General features: G+C 45.3%; 1 protein-coding gene and 1 long non-coding RNA gene across 2 annotated transcripts; both read left to right on the top strand.

Annotated features, from left to right (window-relative positions):
• Positions 1 to 1,866: 1,866 nt before the first annotated feature.
• ZNF514 (zinc finger protein 514) lies at positions 1,867 to 11,372 on the top strand. Its single transcript, XM_043467692.1, has 7 exons — positions 1,867 to 2,950; positions 3,687 to 3,775; positions 6,409 to 6,535; positions 6,838 to 6,933; positions 9,257 to 9,405; positions 9,563 to 9,737; positions 11,368 to 11,372. Exons 1-7 carry the CDS (start codon positions 2,824 to 2,826, stop codon positions 11,370 to 11,372), a joined length of 768 nt encoding a protein of 255 aa, XP_043323627.1. The 5' UTR covers positions 1,867 to 2,823.
• A 2,060-nt stretch (positions 11,373 to 13,432) lies between these two features.
• LOC122441346 lies at positions 13,433 to 17,483 on the top strand. The gene is made up of 2 exons (XR_006269335.1): positions 13,433 to 13,491; positions 17,176 to 17,483. It is a non-coding gene; the product is annotated as an uncharacterized LOC122441346 (long non-coding RNA).
• Positions 17,484 to 18,181: the final 698 nt, after the last annotated feature.

Below are 18,181 nucleotides of genomic sequence, written 5' to 3'. Positions count from 1 at the left end.
AGCCTTGACTAGACAGACCTTTGTTGGTAAAGTAATGTCTCTGCTTTTTAATATGCTGTCTAGGTTGGTCATAACTTTCCTTCCAAGGAGTAAGCGTCTTTTAATTTCATGGCTGCAATCACCATCTGCAGTGATTTTGGAGCCCAGAAAAATAAAGTCAGCCACTGTTTCCGCTGTTTCCCCATCTATTTGCCGTGAAGTGATGGGACCAGATGCCATGATCTTAGTTTTCTGAATGCTGAGCTTTAAGCCAACTTTTTCACTTTCCTCTTTCACCCAAGAGGTTCTTTAGTTCTTCTTCACTTTCTGCCATAAGGGTGGTATCATCTGCATATCTGAGGTTATTGATATTTCTCCCGGCAATCTTGATTGCAGCTTGTGCTTCCTCTAGCCCAGTTTCTCATGATGTACTCTGCATATAAGTTAAATAAGCAGGTGACAATACACAGCCTTGATGTGGATGTACTCCTTTCCCTATTTGGAACCAGTCTGTTGTTCCATTTCCAGTTCTAACTGTTGCTTCCTGACCTGCATGCAGGTTTCTCAAGAGGCAGGTCAGGTGGTCTGGTATTCCCATCTCTTGAAGAATTTTCCATAGTTTATTGTGATCCACACAGTCAAAGGCTTTGGCATAATCAATAAAGCAGAAATAGATGTTTTTCTGGAACTCTCTTGCTTTTTCAATGATCCAGCAGATGTTGGCAATTTGATCTCTGGTTCCTCTGCCTTTTCTAAAACCAGTTTGAACATCTGGAAGTTCATGGTTCATGTATTGCTGAAGCCTGGCTTGGAGAATTTAAAGCATCACTTTACTAGCATGTGAGATGAGTGCAATTGTGTGGTAGTTTGAGCATTTTTGGCATTGCCTTTCTTTGAGATTGGAATGAAAACTGACCTTTTCCAGTCCTGTGGCCACTGCTGAGTTTTCCAAATTAATTACCTTTTTACTTTTCTTTAAGAAAAAAGCAACTTAGCCAGAGAGTATAGGACCAGTAAAGGTATAGACTAGAGGATAAAAGTACAAAGAATCAGTAGCATCTGAAGCAGTTCAATTTCTGGTTATGTCAGCCACCAATGAGAGGATACTCTTCTCATGTGTTCATACCCTCACCTTTTTTGGTTCCAGAGCATAGAAGAGAACAGAAACTTCTGTGCCAGCCATGGTTCCCAGGCAGCCCTGTCCCCTTTTCCTCACTCTGGCTCCGGAGAAGGAGGGCTTACTTGCTGGGCACTTGCTGAACCATCTTGGCCATCTGTGTCACCAGAAGTGCTGGCAGAAAGGTGAAACATTAAAAGAGCAAGAAAGGAGAAAAGGCCTTTTGCCTCGATAGGTTATTTGTCCCAACTGTAGGGTATAGTTAGAGACGAGGCAGTGAAGAAAGGAAGACGACCTCAACGGAGACAGGTTACCGTTATTCAGGCTAGGAGGGGCGACAGTCGGTCTAACGACCAGGCTGAGCGTGTGCAGGATCAGGGAGGCTTCATATTTAAGGGGAGGTTTTGCAGAAGCGATATGGGAAGATTTAGTCAGGCGGATGAACAGGGGTGGGGGGTCCTGGGAGGACGCAATCTGCCCGGAGTATCGGGGTGGGACTTAAAGTTCAGTTTTGTCATCACCGAAGTCAGGTGGTTCAGCAAGGGCCCTTGAGGTCTTTATCTTCTTTTCTAGGCCCAAGGACTCCTTCACCAACCTCTCAGTCCTCAAAAGTCTCCTCTCTGGTTGAAGAGTGCCTCCGGAGAACCATCGTTTTAATATCCAGATCATTTCTCTATTTCTTTTAGGTCTGAAATGATCCTCGCTTCTAGAGGAGGAAGGAGTCCAAAGTCCTCTCTTTGAGTTCACCCTTCGCTGAACCTAATCTTGGGGGGAGGCGGGCGGGGAGCAGTGGGAGAAAGACGGAGAGGTGGGGAACAGACTGTCAGGATCTCCTGGATGCTTTATAAGAAATTCACATGTCCGGAGAGCCTCCTAGAAATTCTTATTTGGCAGGCTCGGGGTTTAGGCCAGGATTCTTTTTTTTTTTTTTAAACTCCAGTGGCTTCTGTTGAACTGCTCCAAACCCGGCTGTTGGGCCCAGTTACTAAAGGCACTTCCAATACGGGGGTTGCTTCCGGTTCCCAGCCCCTGGCGGGGGGGCAGAGTGAAACCTCTGTCCAGGTAGCTGGTGCGCACTTGCCCAGCCTGCAATTGCCAGAGCAGAACACCCAAGGTCCCCCAAGCCGCCAGTGCGCAGGCGCCGCTCGTTCGACGCCCCCCACCCGCCACCTCCGCAGACCCGCCTCCGACGCTTGTTCTGCAGACCCCAGCGTGCCGGCCTTCCTCTCGCGCAGGCTCAGGACGGGTCTCGGGAGGCCGGGCTGGAAACCGGGTGTTGCTTGGATCTTTGTGGGTTCAGCTACTCCTGCTGCGCAGGCCAGCCATGGGCATTGCGCCCTGAGCCAGTGAAAGAGTGCGAAGTGTCTGTCCGTCTGCCCTCCTGCGAGGGGCTGAGGAGGCCTGGAACTGGGCGCAGAGTTGCAGGGCCGATCGGTTCTCTGTGAGCTCTCCAGAAGCGATTCTGGAGGAGCGCGGGGCACCGAGATCTCAGGTGTGGCTGTGGCCATTTCCTGGTGGTCTCCGTGGGATCTGGGTCCTAGAGTTCGGTCTCCAGAAGGAGGCGGCGGCCGGTCTCCTGAGGCGCCTGGGAGTGCAAGAGGGGATAGAGCATCGCTTCCCGCAGCCACAGCCGCAGCCGCCCTGCGCTCAGCTGGGACTCCAATCCGGGTTTAACAGCCCTGCTCTGGGTCCTGCGGGTCGGCTGGGAGTCGCTGCGCGAAGTGGGGATGCCCGGTGTCATCCGGCTCGCTCCCCGCTCCCTGAGTCCCGGGAGGATCGCAGGGCCGCCGCCGAATGACAGAGATTTGGACCTAGTGAAAGGACTAGCCCCAGCTATGGACTCCAGAGCTTCAGGTTTGGCTCTCGGTGCCGCGGGCCGGAACTCCCCTGGGGAGTTAGTGCTGGTCTAGGAGGAGAAGGAGAACCATGGGGTGGGGGCAGGGAGTCCCAGTGGCGGGCAGAGCCTGTCCTCGGGATTTCCCAGGCAAGGATATTGGAGTGGGTTGCCATTTCCTTCTCCGGACCCAGGGGTTGAACCCGAGTCTCCTGCATTGGCAGGCAGATTCTTTAGCACTGATCCACCTGGGAAGCCCTGGCCTTATAATAAAGGGGCTCTTAAAAGACGCTTCAGAGACCTAATGACGCTTTAGAACACTCAGGATAGCTCTCAGGAAGACCTGGCCTCTGCACTACTTCCCAAGGAGAAGGGTAGAGGTGTGACTTCCGCAAAGTCCCATATCTTTATGTGGTCTTGTCCTAGGCCTTATTTTGTCTTGTTAACCTGTCTTATTCCCTCAGGTGACATTTAAAGTTCCTTGAAGCTCTTCTCCATGTTTATAGTTTCAAAAGGCCTAATATAGGAGTGGCCAGACTGTGGTCACCCTCCGGCAACCTGCAGCTTGTTGTGGCCTGTGGACAAGTGGGGGCCTCACGCAGCAGTGAGGACAGGCAGCCTGTGGCCTGTCCCCCAGCTGCCTTAGGTCCAGCCTTATCCCCGGAAACCATGGGGGCGACACACTGGCCTGGGGAGTCTGGGAGCTGTAAATCTCATGAGGGTTAGCCTTCCTCATGGCTCCTTTTACCTTCCTAGTTCTCCCTTCTCAGGAACCTGCTCTTCCTCCGGAGAGATGCCTAGGAGACAAGGGAACAGCCAGCTTATTCCTGAAAGCCAGACCTCAGGTGAGTTGGGGTTCTCTTTAAGTTTCTCTCAAATGCCTGAACTATGCAGAGTTCTGCCTCCTTTTCTCTGGAGCCTGCTCATTTGCCAGAGGGACCTGGCCCCAGTTCCTGCTCTGCAGGAAGCTGAGCCCATCAAGGCTGTTGCTGGTCTCCTTGCCCCATGGCCCTCTACCCAGGGACACTGGGCCCCTGTGCACTTGTTATCTCCCTGGATTAGTGTGGGGACGCACTGAAGACCCTGCCTTGGGACTGGGGGGGTCTTTCATGTGTCCTGGTTCTGCTGTCCGGGTGCAGCTCCCAGTCCAGTGTTCTCCTTGGCTCTTGGCTCTGCCCTCCAGAAGTTCCTTCATTTTGCAGTATCTCCCTTGGTCGCATATGAAGATGATACTGGAGAATAAACTTTTTTTGAGGGCTAAGCAGCTTTTTATCCTGAGTAGTTTGAGGCCCAAGGGTGTTTCAAGTCTTGCACCTTAAGTGTGACTCTCAAACACCTGACCAGCTTTTTGTGCGTTTGCTTCCATTAGCTCCGTATATCAATAGCTTTTCCCACAGTTGTTATTGAAATATGCCCCTCTCTTTAGACTTAATTGTGGAGCTTCTGGCAAAACCTTACTTTTAGTCACTCTGACAAATTTGGTCCCACTGAGAGGATTTACTGGGAGCCATCTGAAATTATTAAGAGGCTTAAATAAAAGGTCTGACAATCACACTCATGACTTAGTCTTGCCATTAGGCTGGGTTTTAATCATCTTTTGTTATGCAAAAGCTGTACGTATTTTGTCTTTGACCAGTTGGAAATGAGAATTCATTAAATCTCCAACCTTGCAAGTCCTGGAATTTCTGGGACACTTTCTTCTTCTTTTAAAACATTAAAAAAAAATTTTTTTTTTTTTTTGGCTATGCCATGTGGCATGTGGGATCTTAATTCCTCAACCAGGGATTGAACCCACTTCCCCTGAATTGGAAGCCCAGAGTCTTAACCACTGGACAGCCAAGGAAGTCCCTCTGGACACTTTCTCTTTGCCTTACATTTTTATTTTGCAAATCAGCAAACTCTTAAGACTAATTTTTGTGTGTGTGTGTCATACTTTTGTCAACTGTAGCCAGTGACAACCAGCTCATACTACTGATGTTTCCCTCGTCTCATCACAGCACCAGCTCATCTTGCATTGTTCCTCTTTCAAGTTATTGCATCAAGTGTTACCACACAGTTCACCACCAAATTACATGGGTTGCTGTTTTGCCAATGTTTTCTACTGCCTGGCCCTGAAGCCACTATCACGTATTGTAGGCTATTTTATTATGGCAGAACCCCACCTGGAGTACCAGCTTTTTTAATGAGTCAGTTGAGGCTAGTTATGCTGTGATAACAACAGCAAATCCTGAGAGGCTTACAGCAACAACGGTTTGTTTCTTGTCCATGTTACATGCAAGCTATGGTTTTGCCCCACATCTTCACTCTGGGATCATTTGCCATTCTCAGAGCAGCAACTGTGAAAGCTGCTCTGTGAAAGCTTTTGCTCATAAGTAGCTCTTGTCACTTGCTTCACATTCCAAATGTGAAAGTGAATGACTTGACTACACCTGAGTCAGTGGGGTAGGAAAATCAATTCTGTAGGGAGGGCCAATGAATATTTTGCACAAATAGTACAATCTATCATTTGGGCCCCTAAGGTAGTGAGTTTTCCACATTTGATTATTTTAGACTGCCTTTAATATAAAATTATTAGTTTGGCTTATTCTGTGGAATCAGTATCTAAATGGGATTTGACTTTTAAACATTTTGAGGGGAAAGTAAAAGGAGTTTATACTACCTTCACTTATTTGCTTTTTAGTTCATAGTTTATGGCTTATTGTACAATATAAGTCAATTGAGAGTATTGTTGTTATAGAGGCTGACAGGATAGTTCTGGCTGGGACCCACAGAATGGTTGTACCTTGTGAGGCCCTGAGATCTGGGGTTCTCACTCTCAACCTTGCACATTCAGGAACTGAAAAATGATTAGGCTTTTGGGGAGATAATTGATATTAATCAGACTCAGAGAAGACTTACTAATTCAGTGTAAGGCCACTTGACACACTCTCACTGAACTGTGTGCTGGCAGAGCTGTTATGGGATACGTTATTCCAAGCCCCAGATGATTTTATTTGGCCTTAGTAAGAATTGTCACCGAAATCCTAGGCCACAAGTTTCAAAAATACTTAATTAGAAGACTACTGACACTATGATATGCTCAGAATGCAGAGTTTATCAGTTTGTTTTTAATTGATTCTATTTAAATGTCACTAAATTATGAGCCATTCCGAAAACTGAGCAAATGGATTGTATATATTTCTCTCACATAAGTGGAGTGTCTCTAAACGTTTGATTCTCCTGAGGCCCTGATTATATTTCTAAGCAGTTTGATGTTGAGATCTGTGGGTACTGCATGGGATATCGAGTAGTAAGGATGACATGGTCCCTGGAGCAGCTTAAAATATTTTTCAGATGATAAAACCTGGCATTGCGATAGCCGGGAACTCTTGGAATCCCTTCTTGTACACCCTAAGGTTCTACTCAGACACCTGTCTCCTCTTCTCCCAGGGCCGTGAGTGTGCTCCCCGAGTGTGCAAGACTGTCTTCTGTGTTTCAGGACCTGATGACGTTTGAGGATGTGGCTGTGGAATTCACCTGGTGGGAGTGGGGGCAGTTGGACCCTGCTCAGAAGGACCTGTACCGGGAGGTGATGCTGGAGAATTTCAAGAACCTGGCCTCCCTGGGTAAGCTCAGCTCCTCCGAGGCCCAGAGCCTGCCCATCAGGCCATCTTTAGTTCCTTGGTGTTAAAAGCTAGGGGTGTCTGGGCCTGGTGGCTGACTTTTGCCCTGAAATTCCAGAATTAGACATTTATTTTCTCTTGGGGGCCAGGAGATTCAGTATTTCTCCTTGTTCCTAGGAAAGTCCTGCTGTATGCGAGATCAGAGTAAGAAGCTTCAAGACTTCACCATGCTTAGTTGCAGGCTGTCCATAAGCCTTGGCCTCTTCTATACCCATACCATGATTCTTTTCCTTCTCTACCACCAGGGTTTCCAGTGTCCAAACCATATATGATCTGCCAGTTGGAGGAAGGGGAAGAGCCCTGTATTTTAGAGAGAGAAATCTCAACAGGTGTCCACTCAGGTGAGAGTCAGGCCAAAACAACAGTACACGTCATAAGGGCCAACTGTGACTGGAAAGTTCCTTTAAACCCTTGGTCAGGGGCCTCTTCTTTGAGAAAGTGTGGTCACTTGCCAGGAGGCCTTTTCTTTGAGGAGGTGAAGTCACTTGCCAAGAGCCCTCCACTCCAGTATTTTGAATACTTGTAGGCTTCCGTAATGTTTTCTGGTATGAAAAGATGTTCATTTTCCTCTCTAGTGTTTATCTTTCCTTTGTTTGTTTCTTGCGAATAATGTGGATAAGAAATAAACATCTGCCCATCTCTACCCACCCTTCAGGGTCCTTGGGACTATGTGTCATCACTAGATGTCACATGATCAGTGTTAGATGGAATCTAAGGACCAATAGTTGTTAAGTCCTGTATCAGCAGGGATAACAGAGTTAGCAGCAGATCAAACAGAACAGTTAAGTAGCCCAGAAATTAAAGGGCTACTGGCAAGGATATCCTGACAGATGACATCAGGAAGACCAAGGTGAGGACACTTCAGGCTTGGTTAAGTTGTAACTACAACAGAGGTGGTTCTAAGAACAAAGACCACTTCTTACCAGCTCTTGATGGCATCTCTTTGAATTCCTAGGTGACTTGAGACCTTGGGGTGGTAGGCTCCACCCCTTGGGGCAAAATTCTGGACACAAAGCTCTCCTGCCTGCCATGTGCAGCCCAAGCATACTGCAGGAGATGACAGTCTGTGTCCGTGTCCATCTCTGAAACAGAATCAGCCTCAGGCCAGAGCTGAAGCTCCCCAAAGCAGGGCTCAAATCCTGAGAGCGCAGGCTGGGTCTCAAGACTCCAGAAGAGGACAGACAGGGAAGATGCTGATCTCTGTATTGGTACTCTCTTGATCATGTTTCCTTCCAGAATGAGGGCAAGGGTCTGACATCTGGATCTAGTCTCATCATCAGTATCTGTCTGTTTATAGTGTTCTACAAATATGGTATGTTTCAGAATCTCTACAGGAGCTTGTTAAACATTCAGATCCTCAGGATCCCCACAAGACCTACTGGCTCAAAATCCAGCCTGTGGGAGCCCTGCTTAGGCATTGCCAGTCATTTCTCTCTTCAGAAGGGTCACTATTATCACATTAGCTTTCTATTGTTGCTGAAACAAATTGTCACAAACTTAGTGGCTTTAATCAACACAAGTTTATTATCTCATAGTTCACAACTCAGAATCAAGTATGGGTCTCACACTGTTAAAACCAAGATATCAGCATGGCTGAGTTCCTTTCTGGAGTGTCTAGGGGACAGTCTGTTTCCTGTTCATCTGTGTTGTTGGCAGAACCAATTCCTGACAATGATCAGACTGAGTTTCTTGTTTTGTTGCTGACTATAAACTGAGGAGCATTCCCAGCTTCTAAAGACTGCTACATTCCTTGGCCCATGGGGCCCTTCCTCCATCTTCAGAGCCAGAAGTGATGGGTCAAGTCTTTCTCACACCACATCGTTCTGACTCAGCCAGGAACTGGTCTCTGATTTTGAGAACTCATGTGATTAGACTGGGCCCACCTAAATGACTCATGATAATCTCCCGGCCTCAGGGTCTGTGCCCTTAATCACATCTGCAAAGTCTCTTCTGCCATGTAAAGTAACATGTTTACATGTTCCTGGGATTTGAATATATAAATATGTTCAGATGGACTTGGACATCTTTGGGGGATAATTATTCTGCTGTCACAGTTACATGCAATAATAGATGTTAAATGTATACAGTATGTATATTATAATATGTACATAATACATAATAATGTGTGGTGTGGACTGAGGTGTTGAGGGAAGATTTTGTGGAGGGCATCTTCCTATCCTCCTCTCATCTTTACAGTCTTTGGATTTACCTTGTGTTACTGTTGTTCAGTAGCTAAGTCATGTCCGACTGCAACCCCATGGACTGTAGCCCTCAAGGCTCCTCTCTGTCCATGGGATTTCCCAGGCAAGAATACTGGAGTGAGTTGCCATTTCCTTCTCCAGAGGACCTTCCTGCCCAGGGATTGAACCTGCATCTCCTTCACTTCAGGCTGATTCTTTACCACTGAGCCACCAGGGAAGCCCTTACCTTGTGTGCTGGAGTCCCAACACTGTTCTCTCAGGTTTTTCTAATCTCCAGTTACCTGCTTATCTTATTCTTGGCACTTCCAAAATGTTCTTCAGACATACACCATTCTTGGAAGAGACTGTACACCTCTTTTAGGTATTATTTTAAAGGCTAATTATCTTACATCTATCATAGGACTTTACTTCCTCTTGGCACATAGAACAGGTAATACCAGCCTGTCTTTTTTGTTTTTTCCAGACTGGGAGAGAAGGCCTCAAGCCAAGGAAGCTATGCTAAGTCAAGGACTTTCCAAAGAAGAATTATTGCAGAGAGCATCAGTGGAGAAACACATTAGAGATGAACTCAGGTCCTCCAAACTGAAAGCAACCTGTGGTTGGGATGACCAGGTAGAGATGCATCCAAAAAAACAGGAGAGATATCTGAAAGAAATGTCACTCACTCACAAATCTCCTCCCACCCTTAAGAGAGGTCATGAATGGAGTGAATTGGGGACCGGATCAGGTTTAAGGTCAGTCCCTATTAACCAGCACTGTGTTCCCACAGGAGAAGGATACTATAAATGTGATACAGCATTCAGACAGATTTCAGGGAGAAGTAACTCTCAGAGAACTCAACCAGGGAAGAAATCTTGCAAATGCAATGAATGTGGGAAGTTGTTCCATTTCCAGTCAGAACTTCGGCGCCATCAGAGATGTCACACTGGAGAAAAGCCCTATGAGTGCAGTGAATGTGGAAGAGCCTTTGGTCATATTTCATCCCTTATTAAACATCAGAGAACTCACACTGGAGAGAAGCCCTATGAATGCAGTGAATGTGGAAGAGCCTTCAGCCAGAGTTCCTCTCTTGTTCTACATTACAGATTTCATACAGGAGAGAAACCCTACAAATGTAATGAATGTGGAAGGGCCTTTGGTCATACTTCATCCCTTATTAAACATCAGAGAACTCACACTGGAGAAAAGCCCTATGAATGCAGAGAATGTGGGAGAACCTTCAGCCAGAGTTCCTCTCTCATTGTACACTACAGATTTCATACAGGAGAGAAACCCTACAAATGTAATAGGTGTGGGAGAGCCTTCAGCCAGAGTTCATCTCTCACTCAGCATTATAGACACCATACTGGAGAGAAACCCTACAAATGTAATGAGTGTGGAAGAGCCTTTGCTCACACTGCCTCCCTTATTAAACATCAGAAAAGTCATGCTGGGGAAAAACACCTATGAATTCAGCCAATGCAGGAAGGCTTTCAGCTGGAAAACATACACCACTAAACCTCAGAGGATATGCTGAATTACATATTAGAAAGAGATCCTAGGAGTGCAACGAATGTGGGAAGACCTTTGGTCAGAGGACACATTTTGCTCAACAGCAGACAGGACACACCAAACTGAAGCTCTATTAAGAGGAGGTGGGCTTTCATCATACCGCCTCCCTTATCAAACACAAGAGAATTCAAACAAGTAAGAAACTATGTGAATATAATGGATTTGGAAAGGCTTTAGTTAGTGGGTCACACATTCAACATCAGACAGTTTATTATTTTTAAGATTTTTTTTTTTTTTTTACACTGGTTACACCATGTTAAGATTTTTTTTTTAATATGAACCATTTTTAAAGTCTTTATCGAATTTGTTACAATATTGTTTCTGTTTTATGTTTTGGTTTTCTGGCCATGAGGCATGTGGGATCTTAACTCCCTGACCAGGGATCGAACCCACACCCCCTGCTTTGGAAGGTGAAGTCTTAACCACTGGACCACCAGGGAAGTCTCTGTACATGGGAGAATGTATACTTGGGAGAAGCCTCATCAGTGTAATGTGTATAGCACAGCCTTCAGTTATATATTGTTTCAAAAGCAAACAAAAATCCCCAAAACAACTCCAGATAACTCACACATATTTTACATTAGTAACAGCTTAAGTTTTCTTTCAAAGGGCAAGGTGAAGTGAAAGTCGCTCAGTCGTGTCTGACTCTTTGTGACCCCATGGACTATACAGTCCATGGAATTCTCCAGGCCAGAATACTGGAGTGGGTAAGCCTTTCCCTTCTTCAGGGGATCTTCCCAACCCAGGGGTTGAACCCAGGTCTCCTGCATTGCAAACGGATTCTTTACCAACTGAGCCACAAGGGAAGCCCCATATATATATATACCCTTCCCCCGCCCCAGTGTCCTTCTCTAACCCTCATTCAGGTCACTTTATATGCCTGGATGCCTGCAACTTTGTAGCTGCTTCTTGCCTAACATAGTCCCTTCCTCTTGTGTATCTCTGGCCATGTTAATCATTCTCATCAGTGGGCATCTATCCTGCTGCCCCGTTCTGCCCCCAAAGCCTCTGTTTTGCCTATAGGCTAAAGGCTCACCTCTCAGTTTGACATTCAGTGCCCTCTTCAGTCTGCCCTAACCTCCTGCTCTTCCTGACAAGAAGCTCCATTTCAGACAAACTAGCTTGCTTGCCACACCTCAAACATGTGTCCACACTTCCCAGCCTGGGCTGTTCTGCCTAAGCTGTTCCACAAGCCTGGAATGCCCTCTCCACTGTCTAAAGCCTGGTGATCAGTCAGAACCCTATTCAGATGTCCCTTCATCGGGGAAGAATTCTCTTGAATACCAATGGGAATTCTCTTACTCATTTCCAATTGCAAAAGCATCTGTTTTTCCATAAGTATTATTTTTAATTACTGATTTCTGATTGTTCTGGATCTTCATTGCTGCACACAGGCTTTCTCTCATTCTAGAGAGTGGGGGCTACTCTCTAGTTGCGATGCACAGGCTTCACATTGTGGTGGCTTCTTATTGTGGAGCACAGGGTCTAGGGGTATGGGCTTCAGTAGTTGTAGCATGAAGGCTCAGTAGTTGCGCTATGAGGGTGCTAGGGCATGTAGGCTTTAGTAGTTGCAGCACAGGGGCTCATTAACTGTGGCTCTCAAACCTTAGAGCATGCATGCTTCAGTAGTTGCAGTGCTTGGGCTCAGTAGTTGTTGACTGTAGAGCATGGGCTTAGTAGTTGTGGCACACGGGCTTAGTTGACATGTGGAATCTTCTCATTCCAGTCCCCTATAATGAAAAGAACATCCTTTTTGGGTGTATAATGAAAAGGACATCTCTTTTGGGTGTTAGTTCTAGAAGGTCTTGTAGGTCTTCATAGAACCATTCAACTTCAGCTTCTTCAGCATTACTGGTTGGGGCATAGACTTGGATTACCATGATATTGAATAGTTTGCCTTGGAAACGAACAGAGATCATCCTGTCATTTTTGAGAATGCATCCAAGTACTGCATTTCAGACTCTTGTTGACTATGATGGCTACTCCATTTCTTCTAAGAAATTCTTGCCCACAGTAGTAGATATAATGGTCATCTCAGTCAAATTCACCCATTCCAGTCCATTTTAGTTCACTGATTCCTAGAATGCTGACATTCATTCTTATCATCCATCTCCTGTTTCAATCATCAAAAAAGCAAGAGTTCCAGAAAAACATCTATTTCTGCTTTATTGTCTATGCCAAAGCCTTTGACTGTGTGGATCACAACAAACTGGAAAATTCTGAAAGAGATGGGAATACCAGGCCACCTGACCTGCCTCTTGAGAAACCTGCATGCAGGTCAGGAAGCAACAGTTAGAACTGGACATGGAACAACAGACTGGTTCCAAATAGGGAAAGGAGTATGTCAAGACTGTGTATTGTCACCCAGCTTATTTAACTTACATGCAGAGTACATCATGAGAAACGCTGGGCTGGAGGAAGCACAAGCTGGAATCAAGATTGCCGGGAAAAATATCAATAATCTCAGATATGCAGATGATCCCACCCTTATGGCAGAAAGTGAAGAAGAACTAAAGAGCCTCTTGATGAAAGTGAAAGAGGAGAGTGAAAAAGTTGGCTTAAAGCTCAACATTCAGAAAACTAAGATCATGGCATCTGGTCCCATCACTTCATGGCAAATAGATGGGGAAACAGTGACAGACTTTATTTTTCTGGGCTCCAAAATCACTGCAGATGGTGACTGCAGCCATGAAATTAAAAGACGCTTACTCCTTGGAAGAAAAGTTATGAACAACCTAGACAGCATATTAACAAGTAGAGACATTACTTTGCCAACAAAAGTCTGTTTAGTCAAGGCTATGGTTTTTCCAGTGGTCATGTATGGATGTGAGAGTTGGACTATAAAGAAAGCTGAGTGCCGAAGAATTAATGCTTTTGAACTGTGGTTTTGGAGAAGACTCTTGAGAGTCCCTTGGACAGCAAGGAGATCCACCAGACCATCCTAAAGGAAGTCAGTCCTGAATATTCATTGGAAGGACTGATGTTGAAGCTGAAACTACAATATTTTGGCTACCTGAGTGAAGAACTGACTCATTTGAACCTGAACATCATTTGATTCTGATGCTGGGAAAGATTGAAGGCGGGAGGAGAAGGGGACGACAAAGGATGAGATGGTTGGATGGCATCACCAACTCAATGGATATGAGTGTGAGTAAACTCTGGGAGTTGGTGATGGACAGGGAGGCCTGGCAGTCCATGGGGTCATAGAGTTGGATACGGCTGAGCGACTGAACTGGAATGTTCTTGGGCCAGGGATCAAACCTGTGTCCCCTGCACTGGCAGGCAGATTCCCATCCACTGTGTTACCAGGGAAGTCCTCCATATTTGAAAGTGAAAGATATCTCGACTTGGAATAGTTCTTATCACTGTCTTAATCTATTTAAATCATTGGTTGTTTATTATCTTGCCATTTTCTTGTCTCCTGAACCAGATTATCAGCTGTTTCAGGTCATTTCTCATACTTCCTCTCAGAAATGAGCACCCAATAGATGCTTACTGCTGCTGCTGCTGCTGCTGCTAAGTCGCTTCAGTCGAGTCCGACTCTGTGCGACCCCGTAGACGGCAGCCCACCAGGCTCCCTGTCCCTGGGATTCTCCAGGCAAGAACACTGGAGTAGGTTGCCATTTCCTTCTCCAATGCATGAAAGTGAGAAGTGAAAGTGAAGTCGCTCAGTCGTGTCTGACTCTTCGCGACCTCATGGACTGCAGCCCACCAGGCTCCTCCATCCATGGGATTTTCCAGGCAAGAGTACTGGAGTGGGTTAACATTGCCTTCTTCGAGATGCTTAGTAATCATGTTTTAACTTGAAAAACAACTTGTATTGCCCACGTTTTCTTGGTACTCTGACTACAGATTTTTGTACTAGATAAAAATCTTTCCTTCCAGAAAACTACCAGTTAAATATTTTCTTAAAAAAATACAATATTGTTTCCTGTAATTATTTTTCAAATTCAAGTATAGGTTAGCATTGTTTTGCATTCTGTGGGTGGCTTGTTGGATTTGTCCATGAAAATTTATTGCAATTTTATTTATAAATTCTCATTCCAACTACCCAGTGTTGGGCTAAACTCCACAGGTTAAGGATATAGTCCCCCTCAAGACTGGGAGAGAGGGACATTAGCAAAGTCACAGGTCGGTTTGTTTAAGATCATTTGTCCCTGTGGATGATAATGGAAGAGCCACTGGCTTTAATTCTCCATAGTGTCATTTGGTGAGACTAGACTGTTCATATATATTTATCATGGTGATCAGCCAATGGATGGCATACCCAGAAGTTGGTAAGATTTAGAGCAGTGGCAACTATTTAGGATAATCTAAGAATGGGAAGATCTCCTGGAGGAGGAAATGGCACCCCACTCCAGTATTCTTGCCCGGAGAACCCTATGGACAGAGGAGCCATCCATGGAGTTGCAAAGAGTCAGACATGACTGAGCGTGTGGGCATGATATAAGCATGAAAAATGGTGTTAGAATGAGTATGCTATGACCTAACAAAGAGGAAAGGAAAGAGAAAACAGGTCATTATGGATGGATGACAACTAGGGATCAATAGAAATGAGAAGAATAACTATGGCCAAGCAGATGAAAAATAAAACAGGACTTTTTTGGGTTCTTTTTGTTTGTTTGTTTTGAAGTACAGTTGATTTACAGTATCGTGGTAGGCAAAACAGGGCTTTGCCACAGGTCTCGGTCTGACATCTTGGGCAGAAGCTATCCCTTATCTGAAGTTATCAATTTATTCCGAAGGTCTTCGGTCAGCTGGTCTAGAGACCAGCTGCTTTACAGCATCTTGGAAAATCCTCAGTTTGAAGTCCTCTGCTGGAATAGGCTTCCAGTTGTGTCAATTCCGAGACTCTTCTTTAGTTGTAAAATATGTATGGAAGAATTGACATCCTGGAGTTTCACTGCTGCATTAGTTAACAACATCTGATAAGGTTCTATACAGTAACTCTCAAGAGCAGTTTTTCTCTGCTGTCTTACACAAAAATCTCACGGTTGAGGATCACAAAGAGGCTATTTAGGAAGAGGCTGTGGGAAGCTGTCCTTAACCTATTGATGACAGGACTGGGTATACATGAGTCCCCTGTAATATTTTGCCATGTCTGCATGATTTAGTATTGGAAGTGGAATCTCCAAATAACTGTTCATTTCTTAGACAACTGATGTATTCCTAAGGGAGTGAACCATATGCCCATAAGGTGCTTGTGAGAGTACCCTTGGCCAGGGAGCTAAAGGGTTCTGAGATTTTTGGTAATAAAGTTAATAATGTCACTGATTTCTGTAAAGTGTGTGCCTTGACCACTCAGTATAAAAAATGGGATGTCCTAGGTTGGAAACACAAAATCAAGCTGTTTTTAGGAAGGACTATAGCTTTTTCATTTTGGAGAAGGAAATGGCAACCCATTCCAGTGTTCTTGCCTGGAGAATCCCAGGGACGGGGAAGCCTGGTGGGCTCCCATCTATGGGGTCACACAGAGTTGGACATGCAGCAGCAGCAACATAGCTTTTCATGGCAATTAGATGCTTCAGTCCATCATTAAAACAGACATTAAGAAGTAAAAGACTCGTGGGACCTACCCAGGAGAGGACTGGCACATGGACTTCACCCAGATGCCCGTTTCTCAAGGGTATAAATACCTATTAGTCATGATAGATACATTCACAGGATGGATTGAAGGCTTTCCCACCGGGACTGAGAGGCTGAGGAAGTGGTAAAAAAACTTTCTGAGATTTGGTCTTCCCAGGTCATTACAAAGTGACAATAGGACATCACTTACTTCTAAGGTCCCCCAAGGGGTCTCTAAAGCATTGGGCATTACTTCTTATCTCCATTGTGCCTGGAGGCCTCAGTCTTCAGGAAAAGTAGAAAGAGCCAACCAGTTCTTAAAATCAGCAATAAAAACGATAACCCAGGAGACCTCCCTGGGATGGAAGGAGGCTTTACCAATAGCTCTCCTTCATACCCGTATTGCCCCTAAGCAACAGATTGGTCTTAGTCCTTATGAGATGCTATATGGGAGACCTTTTGTTTATGTCAGTGACCTCTTCCTAGATCCGGAGGTTCAGACCCTCCAGTCTTATACCATGGCAATTGGGCAATTCCAACAAGATATATGCTTGTAGTGTCAACCAGGACCCAAAAGATTCTAAAGAGCCATCACTGTATGCTTCAGGGATTCAAGTCCTAATTAAAGTCTGGAGAGATGGGTCCCCAAAGGCTCAACTCCAGCCAACATGCAAGGGCCCCTACACTGTAATACTTTCTACCCCCAAGCAGTCAAGATACCAGGACACAACTCCTGGATTCACTACTCATGAGTCAAGCCATGGAAGAAAACTGAAGAGGATACTCGATACACCTGTGAGCCCCTGGGAGATCTCAGATACCTATTCAGGACTACAAATGAGTGCCATTCTAATGAACACCCCCAAAATCAAGTTTCTTGGGATAGGATTTCTCAGGATAGCTCTAAAGAGCCAACACAGCTTGACAGGGGTTGTACCCCAAAATAGACAGGAGATAGAGCTGGTCCCTGAGCAAGGAGGGACTTGATCCATCTTGAATGAGACGTGTTGTTTCTGGGTAAATACCTCCAGCTAAGTTAAAGCAAGTCTCACAATCTCAAGAAAACATGCAGATCTACAGGATCTCAAAGAACGAGCTGGAGAGATCTCAGGGTGGCTACAGTCTCTCTTTGGGGGATCCTTCTCCTGGCAATGGGGAATTTGGTGTTGGCTAATGCCCGTACTAATCCTTGTTATCACCATATTGATGCTGCTTATGATTGCTCCATGTATTATCAATTATCTAACTTGTTTTGTCTCTGCCCAGGTCAACAAGCTACAACATGCGGTGCCAGTTCAACAAGAATATATAAAACTACAGTCGACCATGGAAAATGTCACTCACCCTTAGATGAATAGCGCTATAAGGACTCTGAGGCTTGAGATTTGCAAGAGGGGGGAGGCCCAGTGCCCCTCGCTGTCCCAGTTCAGCAGGAAGTAGTCAGAGAGACCTCAACACCGCTACTCCCAAAGAATTGGGCCTCCCCTCTCTTGAGCGGGGAATGTTAGGTAGTTAGAATAGGAAAAAGGAGTCCAAAATAGCAGTGGCTAGAAGACAAAGAAAGGAAAAAGCCCGTGAAAGTAGAACAAAGGAACGTCCAAGGACCAAGAGAGAACTTCAGGTGAAGCAAACAGCCCTCCAGGCTAGCCCAGTTTACATAGGGCAGGCTCAGGGGAAGAAGAAAAAACAGAAAAAGAGGAGCCAAAATTGAGCCGTGCTTCTTTTGGGTTGGCCCGCCCTCACGCCTTGGGGATGTATTTTCCTTTGCTTGCCAAATAAAACTGAGCTGTAACCAAAAAAAAAAAAAAAAAGAAGTAAAACACATTCGAATTTCATGAAAGGTAGAAGCTGGATAAAATCCACCTGAAGGTGTTCAGGGATCTTTGAGGCCTTGGTTGCTGGCCATGGTCCACATTTAATTCTTCAAAGATTATGTTTACAGGTGACACATGACCTAAAACTAACTTGTTAAAAGTTTGTTTTTTAAAGTTTATTTATCAACGTCAATTTAAGATAATAACCAATTTGTCTGTATCATGAAGGATAGTTTTATGGGGGGCGGAAAAAAAAAAACTTTAGCTGATATCCACCTGAAATCATCTGGCGCCACCAAGTGGCCATCTTGGGAGCGCCAGTAATGACCTGAGTGAAAGTTGCCTGCGTGCTCAGTCCTGTTTGACTCTTTCTCAGTTCCACGGAGTGAAGCCCACCAGGCTCCTCTGTCCATGAAATTCTCCAGGCAAGAAAACTGGAGTGGGTTTACATTTCCTTT

Source organism: Cervus canadensis, chromosome 5, assembly GCF_019320065.1.
Source record: "Cervus canadensis isolate Bull #8, Minnesota chromosome 5, ASM1932006v1, whole genome shotgun sequence".
Lineage (NCBI taxonomy): Eukaryota > Metazoa > Chordata > Mammalia > Artiodactyla > Cervidae > Cervus > Cervus canadensis.
Note: the sequence above shows the minus strand (reverse complement) of the source record. Positions and strands in the feature narration are given on the sequence as shown.

Coding starts and splice junctions, on each gene's coding strand:
- ZNF514 (XM_043467692.1), top strand. CDS start 2,824: ATGCCCGGTGTCATCCGGCTCGCTCCCCGCTCCCTGAGTCCCGGGAGG. Junction 6,536..6,837: donor CAAGAACCTGGCCTCCCTGG/GTAAGCTCAGCT, acceptor CTCTACCACCAG/GGTTTCCAGTGTCCAAACCA. Junction 6,934..9,256: donor CTCAACAGGTGTCCACTCAG/GTGAGAGTCAGG, acceptor TGTTTTTTCCAG/ACTGGGAGAGAAGGCCTCAA.